The sequence below is a fragment of the Anopheles moucheti genome, chromosome X (genome assembly GCF_943734755.1).
Source record: "Anopheles moucheti chromosome X, idAnoMoucSN_F20_07, whole genome shotgun sequence".
NCBI classification, from domain to species: domain Eukaryota; kingdom Metazoa; phylum Arthropoda; class Insecta; order Diptera; family Culicidae; genus Anopheles; species Anopheles moucheti.
The window spans coordinates 3,361,559-3,385,055 of record NC_069142.1 but is presented as its reverse complement, the minus strand read 5'-3'; the positions used below and the strand labels follow the sequence as shown (position 1 = coordinate 3,385,055).

Sequence of the window (23,497 nt, the reverse complement as noted above, 5' to 3'; positions counted from 1 at the left end):
AGAAAATAACATGCTACTCATAAAATACCGACTAACATTGAGTACAAAGTATTTTTAGATAGTTTGCACTAGTTCGTATTGAAGAATTTTCGTTTGGTTATGTTCAAGCTCATAAAAATAACTAGCCCTACAGCCAATATGTCTGTGATGTTCTACATGAATGGCCTGTCGGTCAGCAATTGTGCACTTTACAACCTGCGTTGTGTCACTCAAAGGGGGATTTTCTTTTACCGAAGTGATTACGATCCCATCTCTCCATACGTTCAAAACACTGGCTACCTGCTAAACACTTTGTGATTAAAATGTATGAAGACCAAATCGTCTCGATAACTATTTGTTTTCGAGCCTGCTAAATGCCTACTTCGATAGAACGAATGAAAACATCTTCCCGCAAACCAATACACAAAACTAAAACGATCTTTATCTAATGAAGGTTATTCAAAGACACGTAATCTTTTATCCACATAAATATCCGTTTTTGTAACTAAATTTAATTAGGAATACTAGTTACACTAGAGAAATAGAGATATTTTTGTTTGCCATGCTAAAAGAGAAGATTGTTTTCATTCAACGAATAGGATTTGAAGCGGAACCGATATGTCAAAGCATCATACGTCACAATGCTTGTATTCAACCGCCTGATTTCTTGCAAATATAGCCTCGAAAGAAACGCTCTTCTGTTGGGCTTCAGAGAAATCATAACAAAAACCGTAATTTAACGTGGAAAGTGGATAATTTGTGCCGTGGAGCAACTCAAGGAAAATCTTGCCGAGCACCCGATACGTGAAATAATTAAAAACAGGTAACTATTGTACATGAAATTGTTGCTAGTGCCTGCTTCTGTTGCTCAGTCGAATAAGCTCGATTAAAGTTGCAACTGCACCGTTCAAAGCTGAACGAACAATAGAAATGCTACAATTTCTTGCGTCATCATCTAGCAAACATTCCGAATTGACGCTTATTAATATTTTCGTCACAATTACAGCGCTTTCACTCGTATATGAGATGCTCAACGAGTAAACATTGATTGGAACATCGTGGCGACAACAACAACATCGAAGCACATTCAACATTCAGTGGAATAACCAAAACAATTTATACAATTGAATAAGGAAAAGTTTTAACTAACCATGAGTACCAAATTTGGCTCTATGGTAGATTCTGAAAGTAACGACGATAGCAGCGATGACAATTCCTCCCAAGATCGTCACGACCGTGGCCGTACAAAGTGCTCAGAAAAGCGAAAGAAGCATAAAAAGCAAAAGAAACAGAAAAAATCTAAAAAACATAAAAGAGAACGGTCAAATTCGTTCGATGCTGAGCGGCGCCACAGCAAAAGCGATACCCGTGTTGCCCCGACAAGCGTTGATTTGCTTGATCCATCGCTAATGAAGAGGGCTGTGAGATATTCAGATTCACCAGCAGAGAACAAATCCACTAAAGGTGGTAAACCGAATGCAAACGAAGTTGATGTGCATAAACAGATATCATCGCGATGGGATAGTTCCGGTGAAGGTGAACATTCTCGGCAAACGTTAGATAGCAAGAATACCAGAATGTATGTGCATTAATTGAGGGAAGCGTGAGTTTCATAAGGTTTCAAACAATTTATATTTATTTGAATACATTTGCAGGTATCGTTCCGATTCCAGAGCGCCCAAAAATAATGGTTATGTTGATAAGGAGCGATTACACCGGCACGGCTTATCTCATGAACAAAAATCAACAAGACCTTCGAAGAGTGTTGATGATGAGAGTACCCATCACGTCGATAATCGGGAAAGAGAACATGGTTCTACCGCTCAGCGAGGTAAGCACTCTGGACAAAGTTTCCGCAATATAAATGAATGTAAATTGATTAGCATGCTTGTCGAGATAATATCTCAATAATAATAATAGTAATGTGATACGTATGTTAAAATTCTTGGCGAGCCCATACAATCTGAAATTTACTTCAATGTTTACATTCTTTTAATGGCCCGCGAAACATTGTGTCCCAAACGTTTATAAATTCTTGATAACTTCCTTGTATATAACATATATAACTCCTATATGTACATCAACCTTACAAAAGTTTTGATGATTTTCAGGCAGTAGGAATGAAAACCATTATTCTCGTACATACAATAAGCACGGGTCTAATCAACCGTGTGAACGAGATAGTTACAATCGTAGTAGCCATCAAGCAAGTGGTTCCCGCAGTTCCAACAGGAATCAAGCAGGGAAACAGTCCAGCAGTTCCAACCCGGGACATCACATTTATCAGACCAACCGGGATTTACATGATGAACGATGTAACCAATCTACAGCAGATAAGTGTAGTAGTACCGGTAGTCGAAAACGCGGACATGATGATAGTCCTTACAAACAGTTATCGGGAAGAGAACGATCTTCGTCACAGAGACAAAACAACGTGGAACATCAGCATATCAGTAAGGCGCATATAAAATCAGAGAAAACCAGTCGTCATGATGAAGACGAACAACACGCATGGGGCAAACGTGCAGATAATAGGTCAAATCCCTCTAAAACCATTGATAACAGCAAGCGGGACAGTGAATCTGCAGCCGTGAGCGATAAAATGGCTAGTCCTACCGAGAAAGAAAAACCAAATTTCGGTTTATCGGGGAAATTAACCGAAGAAACAAACAAGGTTAACGGGGTTGTCATTGCCTATTCGGAACCGCCCGGTGCCCGAAAACCAAAGCGTCGCTGGCGATTATATCCTTTTAAAGGCGAACAAGCATTGCCCACACTTTACATACATCGTCAAACGTGTTACTTGGTCGGACGGGATAGAAGGATTTGTGATCTACCGGTCGATCATCCATCCTGTTCGAAGCAACATGCGGTTTTACAGTACCGTCTGGTGCCGTACGAACGTACTGACGGTACCAAAAGCCAATGCGTACGCCCATACATAATCGACCTGGAATCAGCTAATGGAACGTTCGTCAACAACAAGCAAATTGAAGCAAAACGTTATCTTGAGCTGCGTGAAAAAGATGTGCTTAAGTTTGGGTTCAGCTCTCGTGAATACGTGCTGCTGCATGAAAACAGCAAAGAAGACAATGAGGCAGACGAAGGATACGAAGCTTCGCCGGTGGTTAAATCTCCTAACGATTCTACGCAACTTGCAAACGTTGAAACGAAGTAGACAACGTACAATTTGTTAGGAGTGTATAAGTAATTTACTCCTTTACTACGTGTATGAAAGGAAAAATGATAACATTAGGAAAAGAAGACAGAATTAGCATGACGCATAATTTTTCCTTCATTCTCTCTCCCTTCTTGGCGTATCGACCTAGTAGGTCAAGTCTGCCATTTCTGACTTACTTGAACTATTTTTACCACGTTGCCGGATAGTCAATCCTTGGCAATGGTCAATGGATTGACAGACGAAGGTGCTGGATCGTGAACGGTTTAGAGGACCTGCAGCAGGCCAAGACCGCGAAGCGGTTGTAGCGCCGGACAGGTGAAGAAGTGAAGCAATTTTAATTAATTCGGTCAAAAAATTTTAATTCCTACATGCACGATGTAAAGTTTCTGTACATACAATCAGTTTATAATTGAAATATACTTTGAACTGCTATAAAAAAGTCTTTGCTGACAAGAAATATTTACTGCATGTTGTGATAATCACCCATATAATATTCAATATATTAAATTTTTGTATTAACATTTAGAAAAATTTCAGCCATGAATATCCCTAATGATTCACCTCTCATGAAGACCGTTACTTTATCATTCACTAAAAACCAAATAAACATCGTGAAAAGAAGCTTGAATTTTTAATTTTTAAACAAAACAAGTATGTATTTATTTCGCTTCATATTTGAAATCGTAATGACATGGCATCGTTGATCCCGTTCGGGTCTAACTCATTCAAAAACAAGTCCCTGTGCCAGTGGCAAATCTGTAGAATGATTTACAGTAATTGTTGAACGACGGGCATATTGTTTCCATGCATCGGATCCAGATTCTCGTCCACCTCCGGTGTGTTTTTCCCCACCAAAGGCTCCTCCGATTTCAGCACCAGAAGGTGAAGTGTTAATGTTTACTATGCCACAGTCAGAACCATTCTCTCCTATCCACTGTTGGGAGGAAAAGGGCAAACAGTTGATTGTTAAACCTTTTCACGATGAAATAGTATTCTCAAACACTTACCTCGAAAGCAGACTGGATGTTATTGGTGAAAAGTGAGGAGGAAAGTCCTTGATCCACTTCGTTATTCCAGCTGATTGCTTGTTTTAAATCCTTGGTCTTGAAAACATATACAATCGGTGCGAACGTTTCTCGCTTAACAACAGGAGCATCGTGTGGCAAATTGGAAATAATGGTCGGCTCCACGTAAAATCCAGGTCGCTCAATAACTTTACCACCGCATTCTATTTTACCGCCCAGGGAAACTGCTTCCTGCACAGCTTGTTTGTAATTGTCTACCGCCTGCTGGTTATGTACCGGCCCGTAAAGCGTAGCCTGATCCAACGGATGCCCGACACGTTGCATCAGATTAGTGTAGCGTTTGACTAGCTTTTGGACAAAACTATCGTAGAGTTTTTCGTGAATAATCAACCGTCTAGTCGTTGTGCAACGTTGGCCTGCGGTGCCTATGCAGCCGAAAAATGCTGCATCGAGAGCCATTTCCTGAGGCGCGTCTTCGTTGATGATAAGCGCATTGTTACCGCCCAGCTCAAGCAGACACCTCCCGAATCGTCGCTGCATCTCGATACCGACGGTTCGGCCAACTGCTGTACTGCCGGTGAACGACATCAATTTGACGCGTTCGTCTTTAACCATTTGCTTGCCTATCTCATCACCACCCTGACAAAGTGTCACAATAGGTGGTAGATTGTTGCGCTTAATCACGTCTGTCACGATTTTGGTGGTGGCAACGCTGACCAACGATGTACTTGGAGCACCTTTCCACACTACCGTATTTCCAACGGTAAGCGCAATGGCCGTATTCCATCCAAAAACTGCACATGGGAAGTTAAACGCCGATATCACACCGACCAATCCAAGCGGATTCCATTTCTCCAGAATAGTGTGCTGTGCCCGCTCGGATGGAAATATGAATCCACCAAACATGCGCGACAATCCGACGGCGTAGTCACATATATCGACAAACTCCTGTACCTCACCTACGCCTTCTGGTAGAATTTTGCCCATCTCCAACGCTACCAACTTACCGAGCGGATCTCTAAACTTGCGCAGCTCATCACCAATCTGACGAACGATCTCACCGCGGTAGGGAGCTGGCAATTTTTTCCATTCTTGAAATGCAGATACACCAGCAGTAAGACACCGTTCCAAATCCTGCTCCGTGCCCGTTGTTACTTCCGCTATAACTCGACCTGTTCCCGGATCGATAGATTTCACCGTATTTGCTTTACCGGCGGCAACCCATTCTCCATTGTAAACGCCGCTATTTACACGTTGCAGTCCGAGATCCTTCAAGAAACTGTAACTTTCGTCTTCTACCAAGTAGGTTGCCATGCCTCGAGCGAATTTAGCACTGCTAACTTTATAGAACACGTTGGACAATTTGGGCGCTCGCTGCAACAGTGCTCCTAACATGCTGCAAACTGAAGTAAATTCGATCACTGGGATCACACAGGGATTGAATTGCAGGCTCTTACTCTGCCCCGAAATATGGTTGTAGTCAGTTGGGGATCCTGTTGGCAACTGTAGCTGGTGACTCTCCTACCATGTGACACTATCTGTTATTTGTTATCAGTTTGAAATACTTTCGCTTAATTGTATATTGCCTGCCCTCTTGAGCAGTTGAGAGACGGCAGTTCCCAGTGATAGTGCATGGCATGGTACCGTTGTGCTTTGGAAGCATGATAAGAGCAATAACACTGGTTATTTGAGAGTGCGTTACAAATACATCACTGTGTTATCTGTGTGTTTCTAGGAGTCTTTTGCAAATGGTTTTATATACATATACCCATGGATCAAGTGTTTCCTTGCTCAGATCAGTTATCTCATCATTTTTCCTATAACGTTCTTTGCTAGTTGGAATGCAATATTTGTTGCGATAGGAGGGAGCGTTGGTAACGCAGCGCTACATGTGCAATAATGGTACTGTATGTTATGCACGTATTTGCATTAGCTGCTACATGCGTAGGTAAATATAGAAGATAAACTTGATTTACAATCCCTAGCTGATCAAATAACACAAGAAACTATGCCCCTAAAATATCAAGAAGAGGCTTTTAATGAAATTAAAATGCCAATGATCGCCCTGATATATGTTTGTATGGTTTTTTTATTGATTTCTGCCAAATTTTGAGTGATTAATGACTATTTAACGATAAGCAACTTAATCCATCAAAATACTGGCATTGCTATAAACCTTCGTACAAGTCTATCCCGAATCGTTTGAGGAAACCAGCGAAAGGCATTATAATAAAAGAAGTAACGCCACGGCTCACATACGTAATATGATTTAGGTCTTTCGTCAAATAGTACACGACGAATGCAAACAGTTAATGGATCGTTTTCCTTGAAGTTTTCCACCTGACGCCTTTGACAGAGTGGTTCAAGATACTCTCGATAACGGCTAAAGTAATCGTGATAAAATGTACGCTGCGTGACCTTCAAATTTAACCACATCTCGTCAAAATATTGTACTTGTCGTGAACAGATATTGGAATGAAACACAAATGATCCGGGCATAAATTCTATAACCGGAACCTTATGACACGACAGTTCCATTCGTACTGCATCGGTCCAGGCACGGAGTGCTGCTTTGGTTGCAGAATACACACTCAATCCTGGCAATGCCTGGAGCCCACAGTGGCTAGTAACGATAACCAATCGAGATCGGGCCTCACGCACCATATCGAGCAACGGTATGGTGAACAGCATCGTACCAATTGCGTTAACATTCAGTTGCAATTTGGCTAAATTGGTTGATAGCCATTCTGCTTCACCGAAACACATCACTCCGGCGTTATTAACAAGAGCGTATAAATCTGTAAAATGAGAAAAAAAAACATTTGAATGTTGATGGTCCGATTACTTTTGCTAGTGCGCACTCTACTTACGAGCAGAACCATTTGTTGCAAACCACTGTCGTATTTGTTGATGAGTGTCTACAATGCTTTGCTGGTCGTTCAAATCCATTATAAAAATGATTACCTGTCCTGTTAGTTTTCCTTGAGATTGCAAGTTGTTGTATCCTTTCGAATCTTGACTAACACACGTCGCGATCACCGTCATACCTGCCTGCAGGCAAATGCATGCCGTATTGTAGCTGTGATTGAGACAGAGTACGATTTTTTTTATTTTGCCAAGAATTCTAAATTATATTTAAAGTGCTGAAAGGTTCTTACCCTAAGCCCGAGTCACAACCGGTAATAATGACTACTTCATTGGCGCCTCGCCTGGCCATGAGATTCCGCGATCGTGTTCTCAAGCTCTGCAGCAACTTAAAACCAGCTATAGTCATGCAAGTACTTGCAAAAATAACGTTTCTATTTTTACTGGAAGTATTGTTAAACCAGTTGAGAAGTATATTCCAGCTCATGGTGTTATTGGTAAGATTAGTTCTGCAATTTAGCGGAAAAGTGTACATATTAGAGAGATTTGTAAATGATATTTTGTGATAAATGGGGTGTTGAAGTGAACTTAGTACAAGATTAAAGACTAATAAGTCATTGCTGACTATGCTATCATATATTTGGGCTCATAACTTTAGCATAACAAACAAACAAGAACAAAGAACTAATGTTTAAAAGAGAACCGAAATAACATAACAATAAGAATACTCACAATTGGGCTGCAGCACACCTGAAAATGTTTCGTATATTGTGGATAGAATCTGAAATATTATGATCACTTGAAAGTATTCTCACTGCGCCTCAAAGGACTTGACGCATGGCACGGCTCAACTGGTACTGTAGCCCATGAAGTATGCGATCTGTTTTTTGGGAATATGTGAATATTAATCATTCTACACACACCACCTTATTAGGCCAAATAAACATAGAATTATATAATGAACTCATCAGTATTTGTGCCATTGCCAGCAGTCTCAAAAAAAAAATAAATTTAACTTTCGGATAGCACCACTCTTCGGCCTTATTTACTCGTAGGTAATATTAATTACATTTGCACACACACACTTCTGAATTGTGAATTGTAAACAATTTTTGCACATTTCATTCTAGTAATTCGCAACGCATGTAATTCGAATTAGAAACACAGGCGAGCTGTTATTTATACCATCGATTAAACAACTTTATTCCACAGATGTATTTTTTAAGGTAGGTCCATTTTTGATCGGTAGTTATTCGAAAGGTTTGGATTTTCGTTTCACTTTTATGCTTGATTCAACTTGATACTGGGAGCATGTTGACAATGATTTTAAATTAGTTTGTTTATTCACAGGTCAATAAATATAACTTTTAAGAGTTTTGAACAAAATATTTAAGCACCGGTTCTGATTGGTAAATGAAATTGTATGCAACTCAGTTATTTGTCAAGTAAAGTGTTAATACCACTCAGATAGCCATTATTTGAGATAAGCTGAGGTCAACAACAGCGGCCAAAGAAAACGAAGAATTATGTTTCTTGCATTTATATTAAGAAATGAGTTTATTTTTTCATCTGTATTGTGATCACTTTCATTTGATTCAATAAGACAGAAAACGAAGCCATATGTATAAAATATGTGAGTGGTGTAATTCGTTAGACATGGAACATGTATTTAAATAAACAAAGGTACAATTTTAATTCACGGTTACAAATAAAGGCCTGATTTGCTTTCAGTTCGAAGTGGGAAAACAAAAAAAACCTGTTTGAATGCATAATTGATTGATGGCAGCAGAACTACTGAAAGCTAATAGGAGAGAATTCTTAAAAGTGACGAAACCCGGACGAGTAACCAAAATAAATCACGACACTCATATTCTTCCTACAGAACTTAACAGGATTGATAGTTGCTGTATTATCCTTTTGCTTTACATTGATTGCAGTTACATGTCCAAAACCGACGGCTGAAACAGAACAAAAGTCTGCAAAATGACGGATTTAGGAAGATGAATTACTTGAATATTTTTCCCTGGTTGAATTTGCGACCATTCTTATCGGCACCGGTCCAGGAGAAGTATTGTGCAACCAGTTTCTTTGTTTCTTCCGAGGATGCGTCCAGCTTTTTCCAGTCATAAACTTCATAGTCCACCTGCCAATCCGGTGACAATTTGAAAGCCAAGTCTTGGCCACGCCAAACCCACACGCCGGAAATTGTACTGTTGTTGTCTTCGCCAAACAGACAGACGGACGCAAAGCTTTGCTTGCGCATTTTATCTAAACGTTGAAACATGCCCGTAATCAGATTGCAGCTCATGAAGACCTTCGTTAACTCTTCTGGATATTTGTATTCGCCGTACCAAATCGAATAATGCGCTGGGTCAAACTTGGTCCAGAAGTAAGGAATTGATTTTGCCTCCTCTTCGTTCGAGTAGAACCGTTTAAAATCATCGAAATTAAATGTACCTTTCGGCAACGTTTCGAACGGATCGTTTTGTTTCGGTTCCGCCGCAAGCAATTCATCGGCCGCATCCGGTTGTTCGACGGCAGCTGGTTCCGCCTTTTCTGGCGCCGGTTTCTTCTCTTTCTTATCCTTTTTCTTTTCCACTGCGGCACTGCCGCTTACTTTCGCTTGAAACTCGGCAAACTTCTTTGGATCTGCTTGCGCAACTTTGGCACAAAGCGTTGGCGTTTTGACAACGGCTTGCACCTGCGGTTGATTCATGATAGTTGTGAACCACCTAGTCACAGCTCCAAATGGTGTACGGAAGGAAGGATCTAGCACATACTCGTACGCATGTAACAGCGTGGCAAATACCACAACGTCAGCAAGTGTAACGCGCTCTCCAACTAAAAACGTTTGCTTCAGCAATCGATTATTAAGGACGGTTAATCCGCGTCGTAGCTCTTCCTTGGCTCGCTCAACGTTGTTCTTATTGTACGGCACAATGCCAATAATCGGGAACGTCCATCCTTGCACCGCAGGAAGTAGTTCGTTATCGGCGAAACTTAAGAAAGATTGTACCTCTGCGCGATGGAAATCATTCGTTCCTCTCAGCTGTTCGTTGGCAACATAGTAGGCAATCGCGTTGCTTTCCGTTAAGTATTTGCCGTCCTTCGTTTCGTATGCCGGCACCTTTCCGCTGGGGAACTTCTGCAGGAATGATTCACTGCAGTTAGTTTCGCCAAAAACGAAGTCCCCAGCAACTTTCGCCGCAACACCAGAATATTGAGCCGCAATCAGTACTTTGAAAGCACGAAAATTCTCTGGGTATGTATACAGAGTCTGCAAGTATAAAACAAAAATCTTGAAACCTTGTCTAAAAGAAACAGCAAGACGCACGAAAACGATAATAGACGACTATGGGTAAACAGTTAATTTTGCGATGGAAAATAAAAAAGTGCAACAGTACGCTTGCCTGCTATCGTCATTGCAATACGCATTGTCACAACCATATTACCCGGCTTACGCAAAAGACCAGTAGAATGCATCACAAATTGTGCACAAGTGCAGTACTGGAGGGTTTAACAATATCGTTTACTTACACCGGCCATTTTGATGTTGTTTTCCGAAGAATCCGACAAAATGTACACGCTTTAAACAATTTTCAGTTAATTCGCGTGTTCACAAGTACGTGTCCGTCGGTGGCGGAAGTGAAAAGGAGGTCGCCACCGTCGAAAGAAACGGCGTTTGGCATGTAGAGTGGCCGAGTCTCGATTTTCCGGGCCAATATCCACCGTCAATATGTATATAACGCAGTTGTGATCAGGTGCACAGGTGCATTGCATAAATAACGATCATTTTTAAACAATAGAGAAAATGGCGAAATTATCTGGAAAGAATATAAATGCAATCAAAGGTAATTGCAATAAGAACCGCATAAAACAATTTCACCTTTAACGTATGCATATAATAAAAAATGGAACAATTTTGGAGAGTTTTCATACGAGTTTTCCGCTACCTAATGGAGAACCCAGCATTGTTTCGTGTTTTGCAGCTATTCTTTTATAAACAACCAAAGTTTGATAACATAATTAGATGATTTACAACAGTTACTATGAAAACAGTCATGCAACCGCTATCGTGGTTTTGTTTTAACGGTGTCACACTGGAACGAAAAAGGTTTACGTGATGAGGCACTTTGTCTCCATTGGATATGGTCGATCTTTTATCAATAATATTTTCTCCTCCGGAGAATGGCTAAATTGCCAAACAGAGGTCTCGTTCTAGCCTCGCGACAGCAAATGTACAGTGTAGCATAATACAAGATTGAAGATCGAGGAAAAAGAGATCTTCGTTCCCCTATTCAGTTTCCTTCAATTTTCGAATAGTTTTTCCGACATATGTTATTTCAAGACACTTGCCATATTGAAAATGCACACATTTATCTGCTGAAATACACAAAGAGCCTCGGGTTCTTTTGTCATCAATCATTTAGTGAGATAAATTGATTATTTTGCTAAAAAATAAAATTTGAACAATTTACTTACTCAGCGCCACCCCAGCTTAGAGCACCTTGCTCACCACACGGATATTCGAATATGCAGTAGAAAGCCGCTTGCTTAATTGTAAAATTAAGTAATTGCTTATACAAAACTATTGGAAATCAATGTTAATTGGTTTTTGGCTCGAACTATTAAACAATAATATCCTCATGCTTGTTAAAACAATAGGTAAAATTCAGGGGAAAGATTTGTAAAATATGCGGACAGCACTGAACGCGATGTAAACGCTGCTACACGATTTGACAGCTGTAGCGCATTCCAGGTTAATCAAAGTGACATAAGGCTTCCTATGATGGCGTCATCAAAACTTGCTCTCTTTTTTCCTCGCTCTCTTTCTCTTTCTCCACTTGTTCTTTGGTTTCTTTCAGCCTATGCACCTTTTACAACAGAGACTGTCAGCTTACCGCATCCTACATGTCAAAAGTTTGGTGTGCAAAGTATGCCAGAACTGGCAAAGGAAAGTTGCGAATAATAATAATAAATAGTTTTCAATCGTTTAATTGCAACTAATTCAAGAGAGTTGAATCTTGGCGTGAGGCTGTCCAGTGCATTAACAACTTGGCGATAAATTAAAGGTCAATATGAATTCCCCTGCGACGTTGTACGAGCTGTGACAACAAGAGTTGATGAACAGAACCGCTTCAACTAGAGAAAATATAAAACTTATCGGTTTTCTACATTCATCAAGTTCCGATATAGCTACGAACTAGCAAATGGAGTAAAATCTCCATCATCAAACAGCTTAGCAACGGTTAAAGCGTACAATTTACAACGTAATTAAACAAATCAATAATCAATGCTTTTTTTACAGATTCCTGCTTGTGGCAGTCTCCACTGCAAGGGTATTATATGCAGTACATGGAATAACACATCTGCCTTCGGCTTGCCATTTGTTTTGTAAACATTTGTGTTTTACACGTATGACTTCCAAGATCCTGAACCAGTAAGTATGTTTCAAGTTTTACTAGTAATCATAGCCAACTTCTACTCCATCTGACGCGTTTTCTTTTTGATTACTATATTTTGTCAAGCATTTTGCTTGACGAGCAAGAAAAGTTCAATTTAAACTACTATTGTCGTTTCACTAAACGTTTGATGGATACTATTCATTAAACTGCAGCTTATTTTCAAATATCTGGACCAATTTTAAATTCAGCTGAAGCTGACATTTACATACGACTATCGCTTTGTTACTGTGGGATGATTACGAAAGTCGCTCATTAGTTAGCAGATGCCAGCAGCTCTTCTGCATGATGGTCGGCATCCATATTACCAGAAACGACAACACATAATTTTAAACCAATGCATTCGGGTTGGTGAGGATAACTGGTCAGAACAAAACCCATCCAAAAAACAAGTTCTATTAACTATATAACAAGCTCTACTATTGTACAGCCCCTACAATAGGTGCCATGCTCCTGCTAATGCATCGATTACAAGCAGTGTTGTTTTTATTTTCAGATATCTAGACGAAGACGTGAATGGAACGATTTTTGTTGCATACCATTGTCAAAGCAATTGAAGCGGATATTCAGTGGCATACACTGCTATAAGGACTGTTATGAAAAGTCTCAACAGTATGGTAACGCACACCATGAGTAATTCACTCGCAACACTATGTAACATAGGCAACTCGTGTTATATGAATTCGGTGTTGTACACTTTACGATTTGCACCAAACTTTACACACAATTTACATCATCTCGTAGAATTCTTGGAGTTAGTGTTGCATAAATCAATTGCAGATCGAAAGTACATAGTTCAACATGATGAGAATGCTCAAAATGAGTTAAATGTGATGAATTCTAAACCGAAATCTTCCTTCCTCGGACATAATGCTGCTGCGGGAGGAACGGATGGTGCCGCTGGACATAGTTGGAATACTAAAGATTTAATTCAACAAGACAGAAATTTGAATGGATATGAAAAAGCAGCAACAAACAGAACAACAGTCTCATGCGATGGTTCTGCCATGCTCGGCGAAATAAGCTTTGGTGATAATGATAAATGTAGTGTGCTAAATAGTCCTACGCATAGTTGTAATTTCTGTAGTGCAGCAAAGCCTGCATGTGCCGGTGATAATTGTAGTAGGTCAAGAAATTCTGATATTAACTTTATTAATGGAAGCGGTGCAAAAAACAACAGACAGCTGGTTTGCGAAACATTGCATGAACTGTTCCACAACCTTGCCCGAAATGAGGCTTCCGATGTGATTGAACCTTTTCATGCCGGTGGATTGCTACAAGCTGTACAAAGCGTTAGCAGTACATTCGAAGGAAATCAACAGCAAGACGCGCACGAGTTTCTGATGTGCATATTGGATAGCGTGCGAGAATCCTGTCAAATACTGAACAAAAATCTAATAGAAAATCCTGATATTCTAAAGATTAGGTAAGGCTACGTATTTACATAGCAACCATAGCTATAGATATTCATTTTTTGTTGACTTTCGAAACTGTTAAATGTGTATGTTAGGTTTGTTTTATACTGAATTTGTTTATCTTTTTAGCCCGTTTCCATCTCTTGAGAAAGCTGTTGCAACCGATGTAGCGATAAACAATAGCAATACTACAGCTACGAGTTCCGAGTCGAAAATTAGCAACACACAGTTCATTACGCGCAATTTATTTCGTCGGCGCAAAGAATCATTGAAAAACACCAAGTCATGCATAAAAGATGGACGGTTTGATGCAGCTGCTGGCATCAACGTTCAAACCGCTGCGGGAAGTAATTGTGTACATACGTGTACGGGGAAACAAAAGATTACGCTGCCTAACGTAACTGCTGGAGTGCAAGAATCAAGCGTAGCCCAAGAACGATTGAAGCAACGTATCCGGACATTGGGATTGAACTTTTTTTGTGAAGATTTTGAAGGTGTTACAGTATCAAGAACGAGATGCCTATCCTGCGAAACGGTAACCGAACAAAAGGAAACGATGATCGACATTGCCATTCCAATCACATCAAACGAAGTAAACGATGCAGTTAAGAATCCTCAACAATTTTATCAGGTATGTTATTTTAGAAGCCATTTGTTTGATGATGAGTACAGTGATGAGTACATTCTGCAGTGTTTTGCAACCTTCTGCAACCGTTTCCGGTGTTTATTTGATTTGACGGAATTTTAAATGACCCTTAAGGGAGCGAGAATCCTTGTATATTGTATGAATCTTACGGGAAGTTTAAGGGGGAAATTAGCAAAAGGGAAAGCAAGAACTAGCTGAGATTCAATCTTTCAAATCTTTTTGGTTGATAGTTTCATTCTGGTTAATGCACATTTAGTTAAAATAAGTCTCTGCCATTTTTTTTCTTTCGCAGGACGCTTGCATAACCCAGGAATATTTTCGAGGTGATAATAAGTACAGATGTGAAGTTTGTTCCGGCTACACCGAAGCGTGTCGTACGATTTCGTTTGACATATTACCACGGTTGTTGGTTCTACAGCTGAAGCGATTTAATGGTGATATGGAAAAAATCAACAGCTATATTCCAACACCATTTATACTGCAGTGTTTTTGTGCGGAATGTATAGGAAAGGCGGATAACGAGAAGCGTCACATTTATCGACTATATAGCGTTATCACGCATGTAGGAGCACGAATGTCGGTAGGACACTACATCGCATATACCAGTTCACTCCAAATCCCGCTGCACTACGTAAACTGTGTTAAAGATCGTCAGAAAAGAGCTTTACTCGCAGCGGCTTCATTCGAGGCACAGACGACACAGCCTACGCCAGATGGCATCAGCAGCACGGGAATCTCAAACAAAGGTCAAAGTGGCGCCGAGAAAAGCGCATCCGGTCAATTAAAGAAGCTGTTCGGCAGCAAAAAAACATCGAGTGCGGGAGATATTAGCAAAAAGTTGAAAAACAACGTAATTAATCGTTTCGCCCCGGTTAACGGCATGGAAAGCTCGCAGCTTCAAACGAACGCAGATACCTGTCTTGAGAAACCTGCCAGGGCGGGGTACATTGATAATTTCTACAGCATTCACAGCATCGATGCAAATATCAATCATGCGCATGGTTCAGGCGATTTTCTAATCAGTGGGACTGAAACGTCCGGTCTGTCTTGTCAGAGCGTTGGTTGCTGTGCCGTGCTTGCAAAAGCTACGCATACGAACGAAATACTGCATCCGGCGGCCAACAACGGGCGATATTTCGTCGATGATGGTTTGGCTAGTGAAAATGCACGAAACAATAGCATCCATAACGTGTCGCCTATTTCAACAGGATCGATATGCAACAACAATTGTACCCATCACACTCATAAGCTAGACGCTTCCAACGGCGAAGACCGTTCCAGTATAGTAGACTGTCACAATTCATTATTTGCCAATTCGGGGCATAATGAAGAAAGTAAAGATTTAGGCTATGGTAACGTTATCCACGATTCAATTACAAATCAACCGCTAACATGGTACATGTGTGACGATGACAAGATCAAAATAATGACTCAGCTTGAGTTTGAGGAGGTTCTTTCACCGAATCGTCGTCACGTGACAACGCCATATTTGCTATTTTATGCTCGTTACGATGTAGCGCAAAATCAACATAATCAAGCAAAGGAGCAAACGATATCGCCTGCGCAACATCAGCAGCAACCGTATGAACAAAAACTACACACGGCACTTACAAAGCATGTACCGCCAACAACAAAATCTGCCACAATATCTGTTTAGGTTGAGTAGCGTTGCAGCTATACTTCGTAATATGTCTTGTACCATTTTAAATGACTTAGTCCACTCATTTCAAAACAAAACGTAATACTTATGTTACAGCAAATAATTATGGCAAAATGCAAAAAAAACCCGATTCTAAATCATCCCTACGGCTTACAGACGAACAATTATGAACAAATGTTAGATATTAGCTTCAAAAGAGATGAAAAACATAAAATCTGATATATGAAATGTATTAGAAATGAATAAAAAAACTGAGCAATGTTCTATATATTTAAAGACTAATAAAATCATGTTTGATTGTTGTATCATGTTTGTTACTGCTATGATTAATGTAATGTTTAACTGTAAAGTTGAGTAACGTAACGTACATTTTAATGGTAAAAATTGTATGTAAATTGAAATGGTAGGCAAGCACGTAAAGCATTCAAGACTGATTTTGTTTTATGTGTTTGCTCTTTGTTTAATAAAGTAAATCTACTGTACATTTTGTAACGTATAGCAATGCAATCAGAACGCAATTATCGTTATTTAGTTTAAGTTTTTTTTTATTATCATCCTCTTTCGCTTACACTAAAACGTTAATATTTTTTGTCGCGCATAAACGACCGTCTACAGGTAGCTGATAACTTGTATCGAGTTGTGTTCTTTTTTTTATCAAACATATATAGACAAGTTTGCAACAAACTTTCTAACCGAATCAGTAGTATTAAACTAATCATGAACATGCGCTGCGCAGTATAACTATCGCAATGCCGTTTAAGTACTGTAACGTGTCGGTGTGATGCAACTAATACAAAAATGGGCCTCGTCGTGCTTAGAAGTTGTCGATTAAATCATCCAGAGTATTTGCGGTGGACCTTGTAGCTAAAATCGGAAGCAAACGTTCCATCTTACCGAAATTGGTCTGTGACCATTTGTTGTTTGTCTGTGCCATTTCTAGTGCTTGCTTAACGCCTTGGTTGGCTTTCTCGAAGATGGTTGCCTTTTTCTGTATCAAATCGTTCAGCTCCTGCACTTCCTCGGTCGAAAACATTTGCTCCGCTAGAGGTTTGATGTAACGCGACAGCCGCGACGTGTCCGGGCTCAGGCTGTGAAAGGATAGACACATGTTTATGAACACTGTTTCTGTTTTAAGAGAAGTTAGTACACAAACGCTACTCACAAATCGTAGATCTCATCCGCACGGTTTAGGAAAAAGCTTTTAGCCGCCATGAAACCAACGTCGTTTCGGGCAACACTGCTGAACAGTATCGTTGCGTCCTGTTTACGCACACCAGACGTGCTGTTGAGAGACGATTGCAGGAAGCGCTCCACCAGTACCACCTGGCGTGTGCAAGCAAGCGATCCGATGATCATGATCTTTTCCGAACCAACATTGCTTTGCAAATAGCGATGCCAAAGGAAATTCCACTGCGAGTCGTTGCCCAAGCGTATGGCGTTACAGTAAACCACTGGCCTTAGATCTATAGGGACCGGATTGCTTACATCGGGATTTGTTTCGTTCATCCAGCGCGAGAAAAGTTCAACAGAACGATTAGCGCAATCGCCTACCTCAAACCGACATGCCCAGGAAGCAATTAAAGTAATTTGTTTAATACCATCAAGTCGGTCAGTCGTCTTTTTTGCCTCGTTAAATACATCTAATTGTTCGTAGATGGGCTCTAGTATGTACTGGACGTAGCTTTTGAATATGTCATAGATCGGGGTACGCTTCAATATTCTGTTCAGGCTGTTAAGGTTTGTTAATGCGGACTTCCACGGTATGTACGCCGTTTCCTGCCGAAGGTAGTTCATCATGGCAAAGGCAATGCCGTAGTTCTGCTGGCCAGTCCACGCCAGATCCATCGCATCGTCAATCAGTTGGGCACGGTTCAGCAGCCCAATGTCGTGATATCGCGCACCATTCAACTGGGAGATTATCAAACGATAATTCGCCTTATCGTACTTAACCTTATATAAACCGGCTAGCTGTACGTTAAAAATCACCCAGTGCTCGGGATCTGGCAAATCATCCAACAGTTTAACTTGCTTTTCATGCTTCTCCTTCTCGCCCTTGCACTCCATCCAACCTTTCGGAAGTGTATCGTTGAAGTCGAGCTGCTTTGCTGTGGTAAACGTTAACGGTATCCACCAACAGTAGTCGGTTACGTTCTGATCTTTAGGTACTTCCGACGAGACGAAGCGCGTTTGCGTTACTTCCGCAGAGTTTGCATCATAGTTGCGCGTTACGGTTATAATCGGATAGCCTGTTTGCAACGTCCACGAATCCATAACTTTCTTTACATCGATAAAATCCGGCAGCACACCGTTCGCGTGTGCCTCCTCCGTTAATGCTTCCCATAAGTTGTCCTGCTCCGCGTTACCGTAAGCGTGTCGTTGCAGGTACCGGCTAACACCATTACGGAACGTTTCCTCGCTCAGAAACAGATGCATCATGCGTATTACAATTGAACCTTTCTCGTACGAGATGGCATCAAAGATTTGCGAAATCTGATTCGGGTGCCCAATTTCTACCGATATGGGATGGCTTGACAGCAGTGCATCAAACTTGAAAATATCCAACGTGTTCGAGATTGATTCCTCCTCAAGCGAATACCACTCCGGGTGCAAATAGTCCACGCCCAAGCTAGCGACGTACGTGGCAAAGCCTTCGTTTAACCACAAATCTGTCCACCAGCGCATCGTGACTAAATTGCCAAACCACTGATGGGCCAACTCGTGAGCAATTACCGATGCAACGCGATGTTTATTGCTCGCGGTGGAGATGTTAGGATGGTACAGCAATGCCGTTTCACGGTACGTGATGAGACCCCAATTTTCCATAGCACCCGAGGCAAAATCCGGAATGGCAATCATATCTATCTTGGGCAGAGGGAATTTCTGATGGAAGTAATCTTCGTAGAACCGTGTAACACGTGGCCCAATTTCACGCGCATAATCGACCTGATCGATCGCGTCTCGCCGTGCCCAAATCTTAAACACCACATCGCCCGGTTCCGTTGTCTTCGCCTCACGGTACTCGAAATCATTCACGGTGTACGCGACCAAGTAGGTAGACATCGGTACGGTCGTATTAAACTCGTCCAAAACCCAACCCGGCATACTGTCCAGCGGCATGCTGCGATTCAATGGCATGTTACTCAGCGCAACGTATCGTTCGTGGTGCGCTAAGGATATATCGAATGTCGCTTTCATTTCCGGCTCATCAAAACATGGGAAAGCTTGTCGCGCATACGTTGGCTCGAACTGTGTCACCGCTAGCCAGGTCTTTTGCTTCGTTTTTTTATCTATATAGCTGCTTCTGTAGTATCCAATCAGTCCGGTGCTGAGATTGCTCTCAAACGGGATGGTAATTTCATATCTTTCACCTTTCTTCAACGGTGCGCTTACATGAAACACGGCATAGTCATGCTCTGTGACGTATTCCAGACTTTTGATATCGATTTGCCGCGACCGATTGGGTTGATTGTCCGATACACTCTCACGCAACAAAACTCGCTCCTCGGGCAGTGTTAAATTTTTAGAATGTAGCACAACTTTGTCCGTATCCTCCAGGCACAGGAACTGTAAAATAGAACATAATAAAATACTATCGTAGAATAGACCGCAAATGCTTACGATCGATTTATTTTCAGCTTACCCTTATCGCTACTTGTCCATGAAAAATAAATCCTCGTTGATCGCCGAGATGTGTGAACACGCGTAAATTGTAATGTTCGGGGGTGATTGATTTGGGTAGTCGGTAGCTGCTGTTCAGATTGCTGGAGTCACCCAAACTTGCTGCTATAACGGTTATAAGCACCGCGAATAGCATTGCATTACGCTCCATCGCCATAGTGACTATTAAAAGGTACCTGCAACGAATTCAAACAATACAGATTTTCACATAACCTCCACTAATAAAATATCTAGATATCTATGCACCCGGCATGTACGGAATGTAACGTAAGTTTAACTGTTTGATAAAACACACCAAAAGAATATACGAAAATTCAAAACTTAACGTGTTCGACGCAAGCAAATATGGGTTTAAGCTACTTTAAGAAAACCTTTTCACTCGGATCGGGGTCAATACATCGCAAGATTAACAAATGGTTGGATAACTTGCCCATTCTGGGTTAAAACCTCCAACCATGAAAAAGGTAGGTTAAGGCTGACAACGGTTGCAGAGAGCCAAACAATGCGTATCGACGCTTGGGTAACTAATATCCTTGAAACGTGAAAACCCTGAACTATTGGATTGAGAAATCACTCGCGAGTGCAAATTCTATCGATTAATATCACTGCCAGCAACAGTAATTGATTTGATCTGCTCAATTCTTTGCAATAATCATGCACAGAACGTAACGCAAACTCTCTGACCGAACCGAGCACTGTACCAGACGATCGCGAAACAGTTGCAGTACGACCGAACTCACCAAGATCTTGACACCTTCTTCTCTCATCGCTAGACAACGAACATGGCATTTATATGCGAAATCATGCGGCGCTTCATGAAAAATGCTAGATGCGTTTAACGATGGAATAACTGAAACCAAACAACCACAATCATATCCCTTGGATCGTCAGTCGAAAAGAGAAAGGTTTACTTTACTGATTGATCAAACCACACCGTGGCACTTTCACGCAATCGAAGCAGTGATGGACACACATACAAAAACATTTTTATGCTCGACATTAAAGGTCCCTGGTGTTCTGGTTGTGTAGCAGCTAAACGTGCCGCAAAGGTTTACAATTTTAAAATCTATTATCCTAATACTGCTGTGAAATGCAATACCAAACTCTCGTAGTTCTATGGATCGAATGAGAATAAGTTTAATAAGATATTTTACATCGATTTGGAATAATATGGAACTGAACTTACATCACTATAAAACCGGTTAGTTGCGTTTAGATGGTGTGTGTACAAGATGATCGCGTACGAATTTAAATCATAACCCTTAAAAAACATCATAAAATATTCCTCACTTACACAAAAAAAAGTTTACAGTTACAGTAGAGTTTACAGTTATTCCCAAGCTTCCAATAGAAGATTTTTAATCTCAGCATGATCTTACGATTTTAAGCATGATCTCAACAAGAGAAATGTTATGTACTAATTGCGGTAATGTACATGAACGCATTAATTAACATTTAATTTAAACGTTTTAACACTAATCCTCATGAAAATAGAAGAGCAAAAAATCCTATCGAAAGATTTACAAATGCCATTCGAATTATAATTTCTCGATGACAAAAACTATTCGCTGCAACATGTGTTGTTTGGTACGGTTTTAATCATCTTTTTTTATTTTATTGTCTAATGGTTGGGTTTCGGCTATTACATCATCGTACTCCGCATATTCTACAGCGCACTGACGAGGAAACCAACCGCGAATCCGTTTCAGATTAATATCACTGTCTGTTTCCTGTATCTTTTCACCAAACAACCAATGCCTGAAATGAGTTAAATAATATAATAGTTCATCAATTGCCATGACCCGTACAAATGCGTTAATCACATAATATGCAACATACTTTCTCCATCTAGTAACGCGAACGAGATCTCCAACAGCAAGCTTAATACGCGGTTCATCCGTTAGCGGCGGCGATAGGCACACCTTAAATCCTTGCGAAAAGATAGGCACCCAACTGCCCGTGGCTGGACGATGAATCGTATATGTGCGTGTTCGTGCTCTTTTCTCTTCTTTTTGTGCTAATTGCTCACGCTAAATAAAAGAAAGAAGAAATGGTATACTGGCACAAGTGTTACGAGCTTTAAGCACTCTTCTTTTAACGTACGGTTAAGGTGTACTGATCACATCCTTCTACTACGGGCCAGTATATTCCATTACCCGCGGAAGTACAGCTTATGTTGATTACCTGTTTCATATTGTTCCATTTTCCCAAATCATAGGGATAAACGAAAGTCTCATTAATGCGTTCTTTCCTAAAACGTGCCTTTTCGAGTATCCAATCTTCAATTGCTGTACGATTGTTTAAAATTGCTCTCAGTTGGTATACCAACAGTGCGCCTACCGTGATTACAACACCGATAGCTAATCCAATATTAAACACACATAAAACAAGACTCCAAATAGTCAGTTTTACGTTCACCTTGGAATAGTGGCCGTAATAAATGTACCAATCCCGATATAATCCAACATACAACGAGGCGGCAAGAATCGTGGTGGCATGAAGACAACCGAGAACGGCGAATCCTAAAAAGGCTGTAAAATAGCCATGATTTGCCCAACCAACGCAATTGTTAATCCACGGGCAATGGTGATCCATCTTGATCACACATCTGTTACACTTTCGGCAATGGTGAGATCTTGGTGCCTTGAAACCATCGCAAACGTGGCAAAACTGTAAATACTGTTCATCCTTCTCTTGCTTAGGTTTCCATTTTAATTGTAAGTAACTAGGTCCTGTTAATGAAGCCATTATGAAGTAAAATCCAGTACTAAGCGATAAAGCTAAGAACACAGTTTGGTGTATGAACGCTGCCACGGAACTGTTTGCTGGCCACCACATTCCGTTCATGTAAACTGTCATTACTGTGATAGATTGTATGATTCCTGAAATTAAAAATAGAAACCTTACTTAAAAAATATGTGAAAGCGATTTTCTTTAAAAGCGTTTTTTGTGAGCCATCTTTTCATAAGCATTTTGCAAGTGTTGGATTCCTAATATTGGTGTTGTATGCAACAACAACAAACAACTTAAACCATAGGCTGCATGTGCATACCAAACGAATTTAGCGTACTATATCTAGGCCGCTGAATCCCTCGTGAATCCCAATTCATTGATAATTTATAAAAACGAGGCGTAGCGATATTTCCGATATTATCCATATGATAAAACGATATGGTTATCTTATTTGCCTTTCGAATACTCTTACCTATTGCAATCAATGGTCCCCAGTGAAAGAAACGCCGGATGGGATTATTGGACCAGTTGATGAACATTATGTCACACGAACAAATACTGCACCAATATAGGGTCTGTTGCAATGGATAAAGAAGCATGTTAAGTTTAATGTTGAATGTGAATCTCCTATTCTTAATTACCACTGCTATTGTTGAACGATGATGCGTTCAGATTTCAACGAATATCTGAAGATTTGCAATAAATAAGGTATTAGATTTGGAGTTAACCGACGACACGCTTTGCACGAAGATTAGGAAACTTCATCAGATTACTAAATTTACTATATTATGTGAAAAAACACGATTTAACTAATGGTAAGTATGATCTTCCGTGAGTCGTCCGTTCCTTTTGT

General features: G+C 40.5%; 6 protein-coding genes across 8 annotated transcripts; 2 read left to right on the top strand and 4 right to left on the bottom strand.

The window, feature by feature from the left end:
• The first annotated feature begins 269 nt into the window (after positions 1–269).
• Positions 270–3,568, top strand: LOC128306889 (uncharacterized). Its single transcript, XM_053044527.1, has 5 exons — positions 270–304; positions 659–802; positions 986–1,558; positions 1,635–1,810; positions 2,091–3,568. The coding sequence occupies exons 3-5, from the start codon at positions 1,131–1,133 to the stop codon at positions 3,155–3,157; spliced, it is 1,671 nt and encodes a 556-aa protein (XP_052900487.1). The 5' UTR covers positions 270–304; positions 659–802; positions 986–1,130; the 3' UTR covers positions 3,158–3,568.
• Positions 3,569–3,794: 226 nt separating this feature from the next.
• On the bottom strand, positions 3,795–5,990 carry LOC128306847 (putative aldehyde dehydrogenase family 7 member A1 homolog). Its single transcript, XM_053044473.1, has 2 exons — positions 4,168–5,990; positions 3,795–4,094 (listed from the first exon to the last, which is right to left on the bottom strand). The coding sequence occupies exons 1-2, from the start codon at positions 5,578–5,580 to the stop codon at positions 3,882–3,884; spliced, it is 1,626 nt and encodes a 541-aa protein (XP_052900433.1). The 5' UTR covers positions 5,581–5,990; the 3' UTR covers positions 3,795–3,881.
• A 346-nt stretch (positions 5,991–6,336) lies between these two features.
• On the bottom strand, positions 6,337–7,865 carry LOC128307174 (retinol dehydrogenase 16). The gene is made up of 4 exons (XM_053044913.1): positions 7,783–7,865; positions 7,344–7,559; positions 7,056–7,264; positions 6,337–6,983 (listed from the first exon to the last, which is right to left on the bottom strand). Exons 2-4 carry the CDS (start codon positions 7,535–7,537, stop codon positions 6,337–6,339), a joined length of 1,050 nt encoding a protein of 349 aa, XP_052900873.1. The 5' UTR covers positions 7,538–7,559; positions 7,783–7,865.
• An 831-nt stretch (positions 7,866–8,696) lies between these two features.
• Positions 8,697–10,719, bottom strand: LOC128306914 (elongation factor 1-gamma). The gene is made up of 2 exons (XM_053044578.1): positions 10,588–10,719; positions 8,697–10,327 (listed from the first exon to the last, which is right to left on the bottom strand). The coding sequence occupies exons 1-2, from the start codon at positions 10,594–10,596 to the stop codon at positions 9,056–9,058; spliced, it is 1,281 nt and encodes a 426-aa protein (XP_052900538.1). The 5' UTR covers positions 10,597–10,719; the 3' UTR covers positions 8,697–9,055.
• A 1,254-nt stretch (positions 10,720–11,973) lies between these two features.
• On the top strand, positions 11,974–16,538 carry LOC128306587 (uncharacterized). Of its 2 annotated transcripts, none has more exons than XM_053044137.1 (5): positions 11,974–12,122; positions 12,359–12,490; positions 13,009–13,938; positions 14,057–14,558; positions 14,866–16,538. In XM_053044137.1, the coding sequence occupies exons 3-5, from the start codon at positions 13,109–13,111 to the stop codon at positions 16,228–16,230; spliced, it is 2,697 nt and encodes an 898-aa protein (XP_052900097.1). In that variant the 5' UTR covers positions 11,974–12,122; positions 12,359–12,490; positions 13,009–13,108; the 3' UTR covers positions 16,231–16,538. The 2 variants fall into 2 exon arrangements, with proteins under 2 accessions (XP_052900097.1, XP_052900096.1); XM_053044136.1 differs by having other exon boundaries at positions 11,974–12,298.
• Positions 16,539–16,778: 240 nt separating this feature from the next.
• Positions 16,779–23,480, bottom strand: LOC128306620 (palmitoyltransferase ZDHHC6-like). 2 transcript variants are annotated; one of them, XM_053044182.1, is made up of 5 exons: positions 23,286–23,480; positions 23,117–23,219; positions 22,015–22,793; positions 21,751–21,941; positions 21,452–21,669 (listed from the first exon to the last, which is right to left on the bottom strand). In XM_053044182.1, exons 2-5 carry the CDS (start codon positions 23,181–23,183, stop codon positions 21,507–21,509), a joined length of 1,200 nt encoding a protein of 399 aa, XP_052900142.1. In that variant the 5' UTR covers positions 23,184–23,219; positions 23,286–23,480; the 3' UTR covers positions 21,452–21,506. The 2 variants fall into 2 exon arrangements, with proteins under 2 accessions (XP_052900141.1, XP_052900142.1); XM_053044181.1 differs by lacking the exons at positions 21,452–21,669; positions 21,751–21,941; positions 22,015–22,793; positions 23,286–23,480 and adding exons at positions 16,779–17,321; positions 17,396–19,797; positions 19,874–20,087 and having other exon boundaries at positions 23,117–23,186.
• Positions 23,481–23,497: the final 17 nt, after the last annotated feature.

What these genes read in the sequence shown, in the direction of transcription:
- LOC128306889 (XM_053044527.1), top strand. Translation starts at nt 1,131, where the DNA reads ATGAGTACCAAATTTGGCTCTATGGTAGATTCTGAAAGTAACGACGAT. An exon ending in GATAGCAAGAATACCAGAAT is followed by an intron (nt 1,559 to 1,634) that starts GTATGTGCATTA and finishes ATACATTTGCAG; the next exon opens with GTATCGTTCCGATTCCAGAG. An exon ending in TGGTTCTACCGCTCAGCGAG is followed by an intron (nt 1,811 to 2,090) that starts GTAAGCACTCTG and finishes GATGATTTTCAG; the next exon opens with GCAGTAGGAATGAAAACCAT.
- LOC128306847 (XM_053044473.1), bottom strand. Translation starts at nt 5,580, where the DNA reads ATGTTAGGAGCACTGTTGCAGCGAGCGCCCAAATTGTCCAACGTGTTC. An exon ending in ACATCCAGTCTGCTTTCGAG is followed by an intron (nt 4,095 to 4,167) that starts GTAAGTGTTTGA and finishes TCCTCCCAACAG; the next exon opens with TGGATAGGAGAGAATGGTTC.
- LOC128307174 (XM_053044913.1), bottom strand. Translation starts at nt 7,537, where the DNA reads ATGAGCTGGAATATACTTCTCAACTGGTTTAACAATACTTCCAGTAAA. An exon ending in GGTTGTGACTCGGGCTTAGG is followed by an intron (nt 7,265 to 7,343) that starts GTAAGAACCTTT and finishes TCTCAATCACAG; the next exon opens with CTACAATACGGCATGCATTT. An exon ending in TGCAACAAATGGTTCTGCTC is followed by an intron (nt 6,984 to 7,055) that starts GTAAGTAGAGTG and finishes CTCATTTTACAG; the next exon opens with ATTTATACGCTCTTGTTAAT.
- LOC128306587 (XM_053044137.1), top strand. Translation starts at nt 13,109, where the DNA reads ATGAAAAGTCTCAACAGTATGGTAACGCACACCATGAGTAATTCACTC. An exon ending in CCTGATATTCTAAAGATTAG is followed by an intron (nt 13,939 to 14,056) that starts GTAAGGCTACGT and finishes TTATCTTTTTAG; the next exon opens with CCCGTTTCCATCTCTTGAGA. An exon ending in ATCCTCAACAATTTTATCAG is followed by an intron (nt 14,559 to 14,865) that starts GTATGTTATTTT and finishes TTTCTTTCGCAG; the next exon opens with GACGCTTGCATAACCCAGGA.
- LOC128306620 (XM_053044181.1), bottom strand. Translation starts at nt 20,068, where the DNA reads ATGGCGATGGAGCGTAATGCAATGCTATTCGCGGTGCTTATAACCGTT. An exon ending in ATGGACAAGTAGCGATAAGG is followed by an intron (nt 19,798 to 19,873) that starts GTAAGCTGAAAA and finishes TCTATTTTACAG; the next exon opens with TTCCTGTGCCTGGAGGATAC. An exon ending in GCGGATGAGATCTACGATTT is followed by an intron (nt 17,322 to 17,395) that starts GTGAGTAGCGTT and finishes ATCCTTTCACAG; the next exon opens with CCTGAGCCCGGACACGTCGC.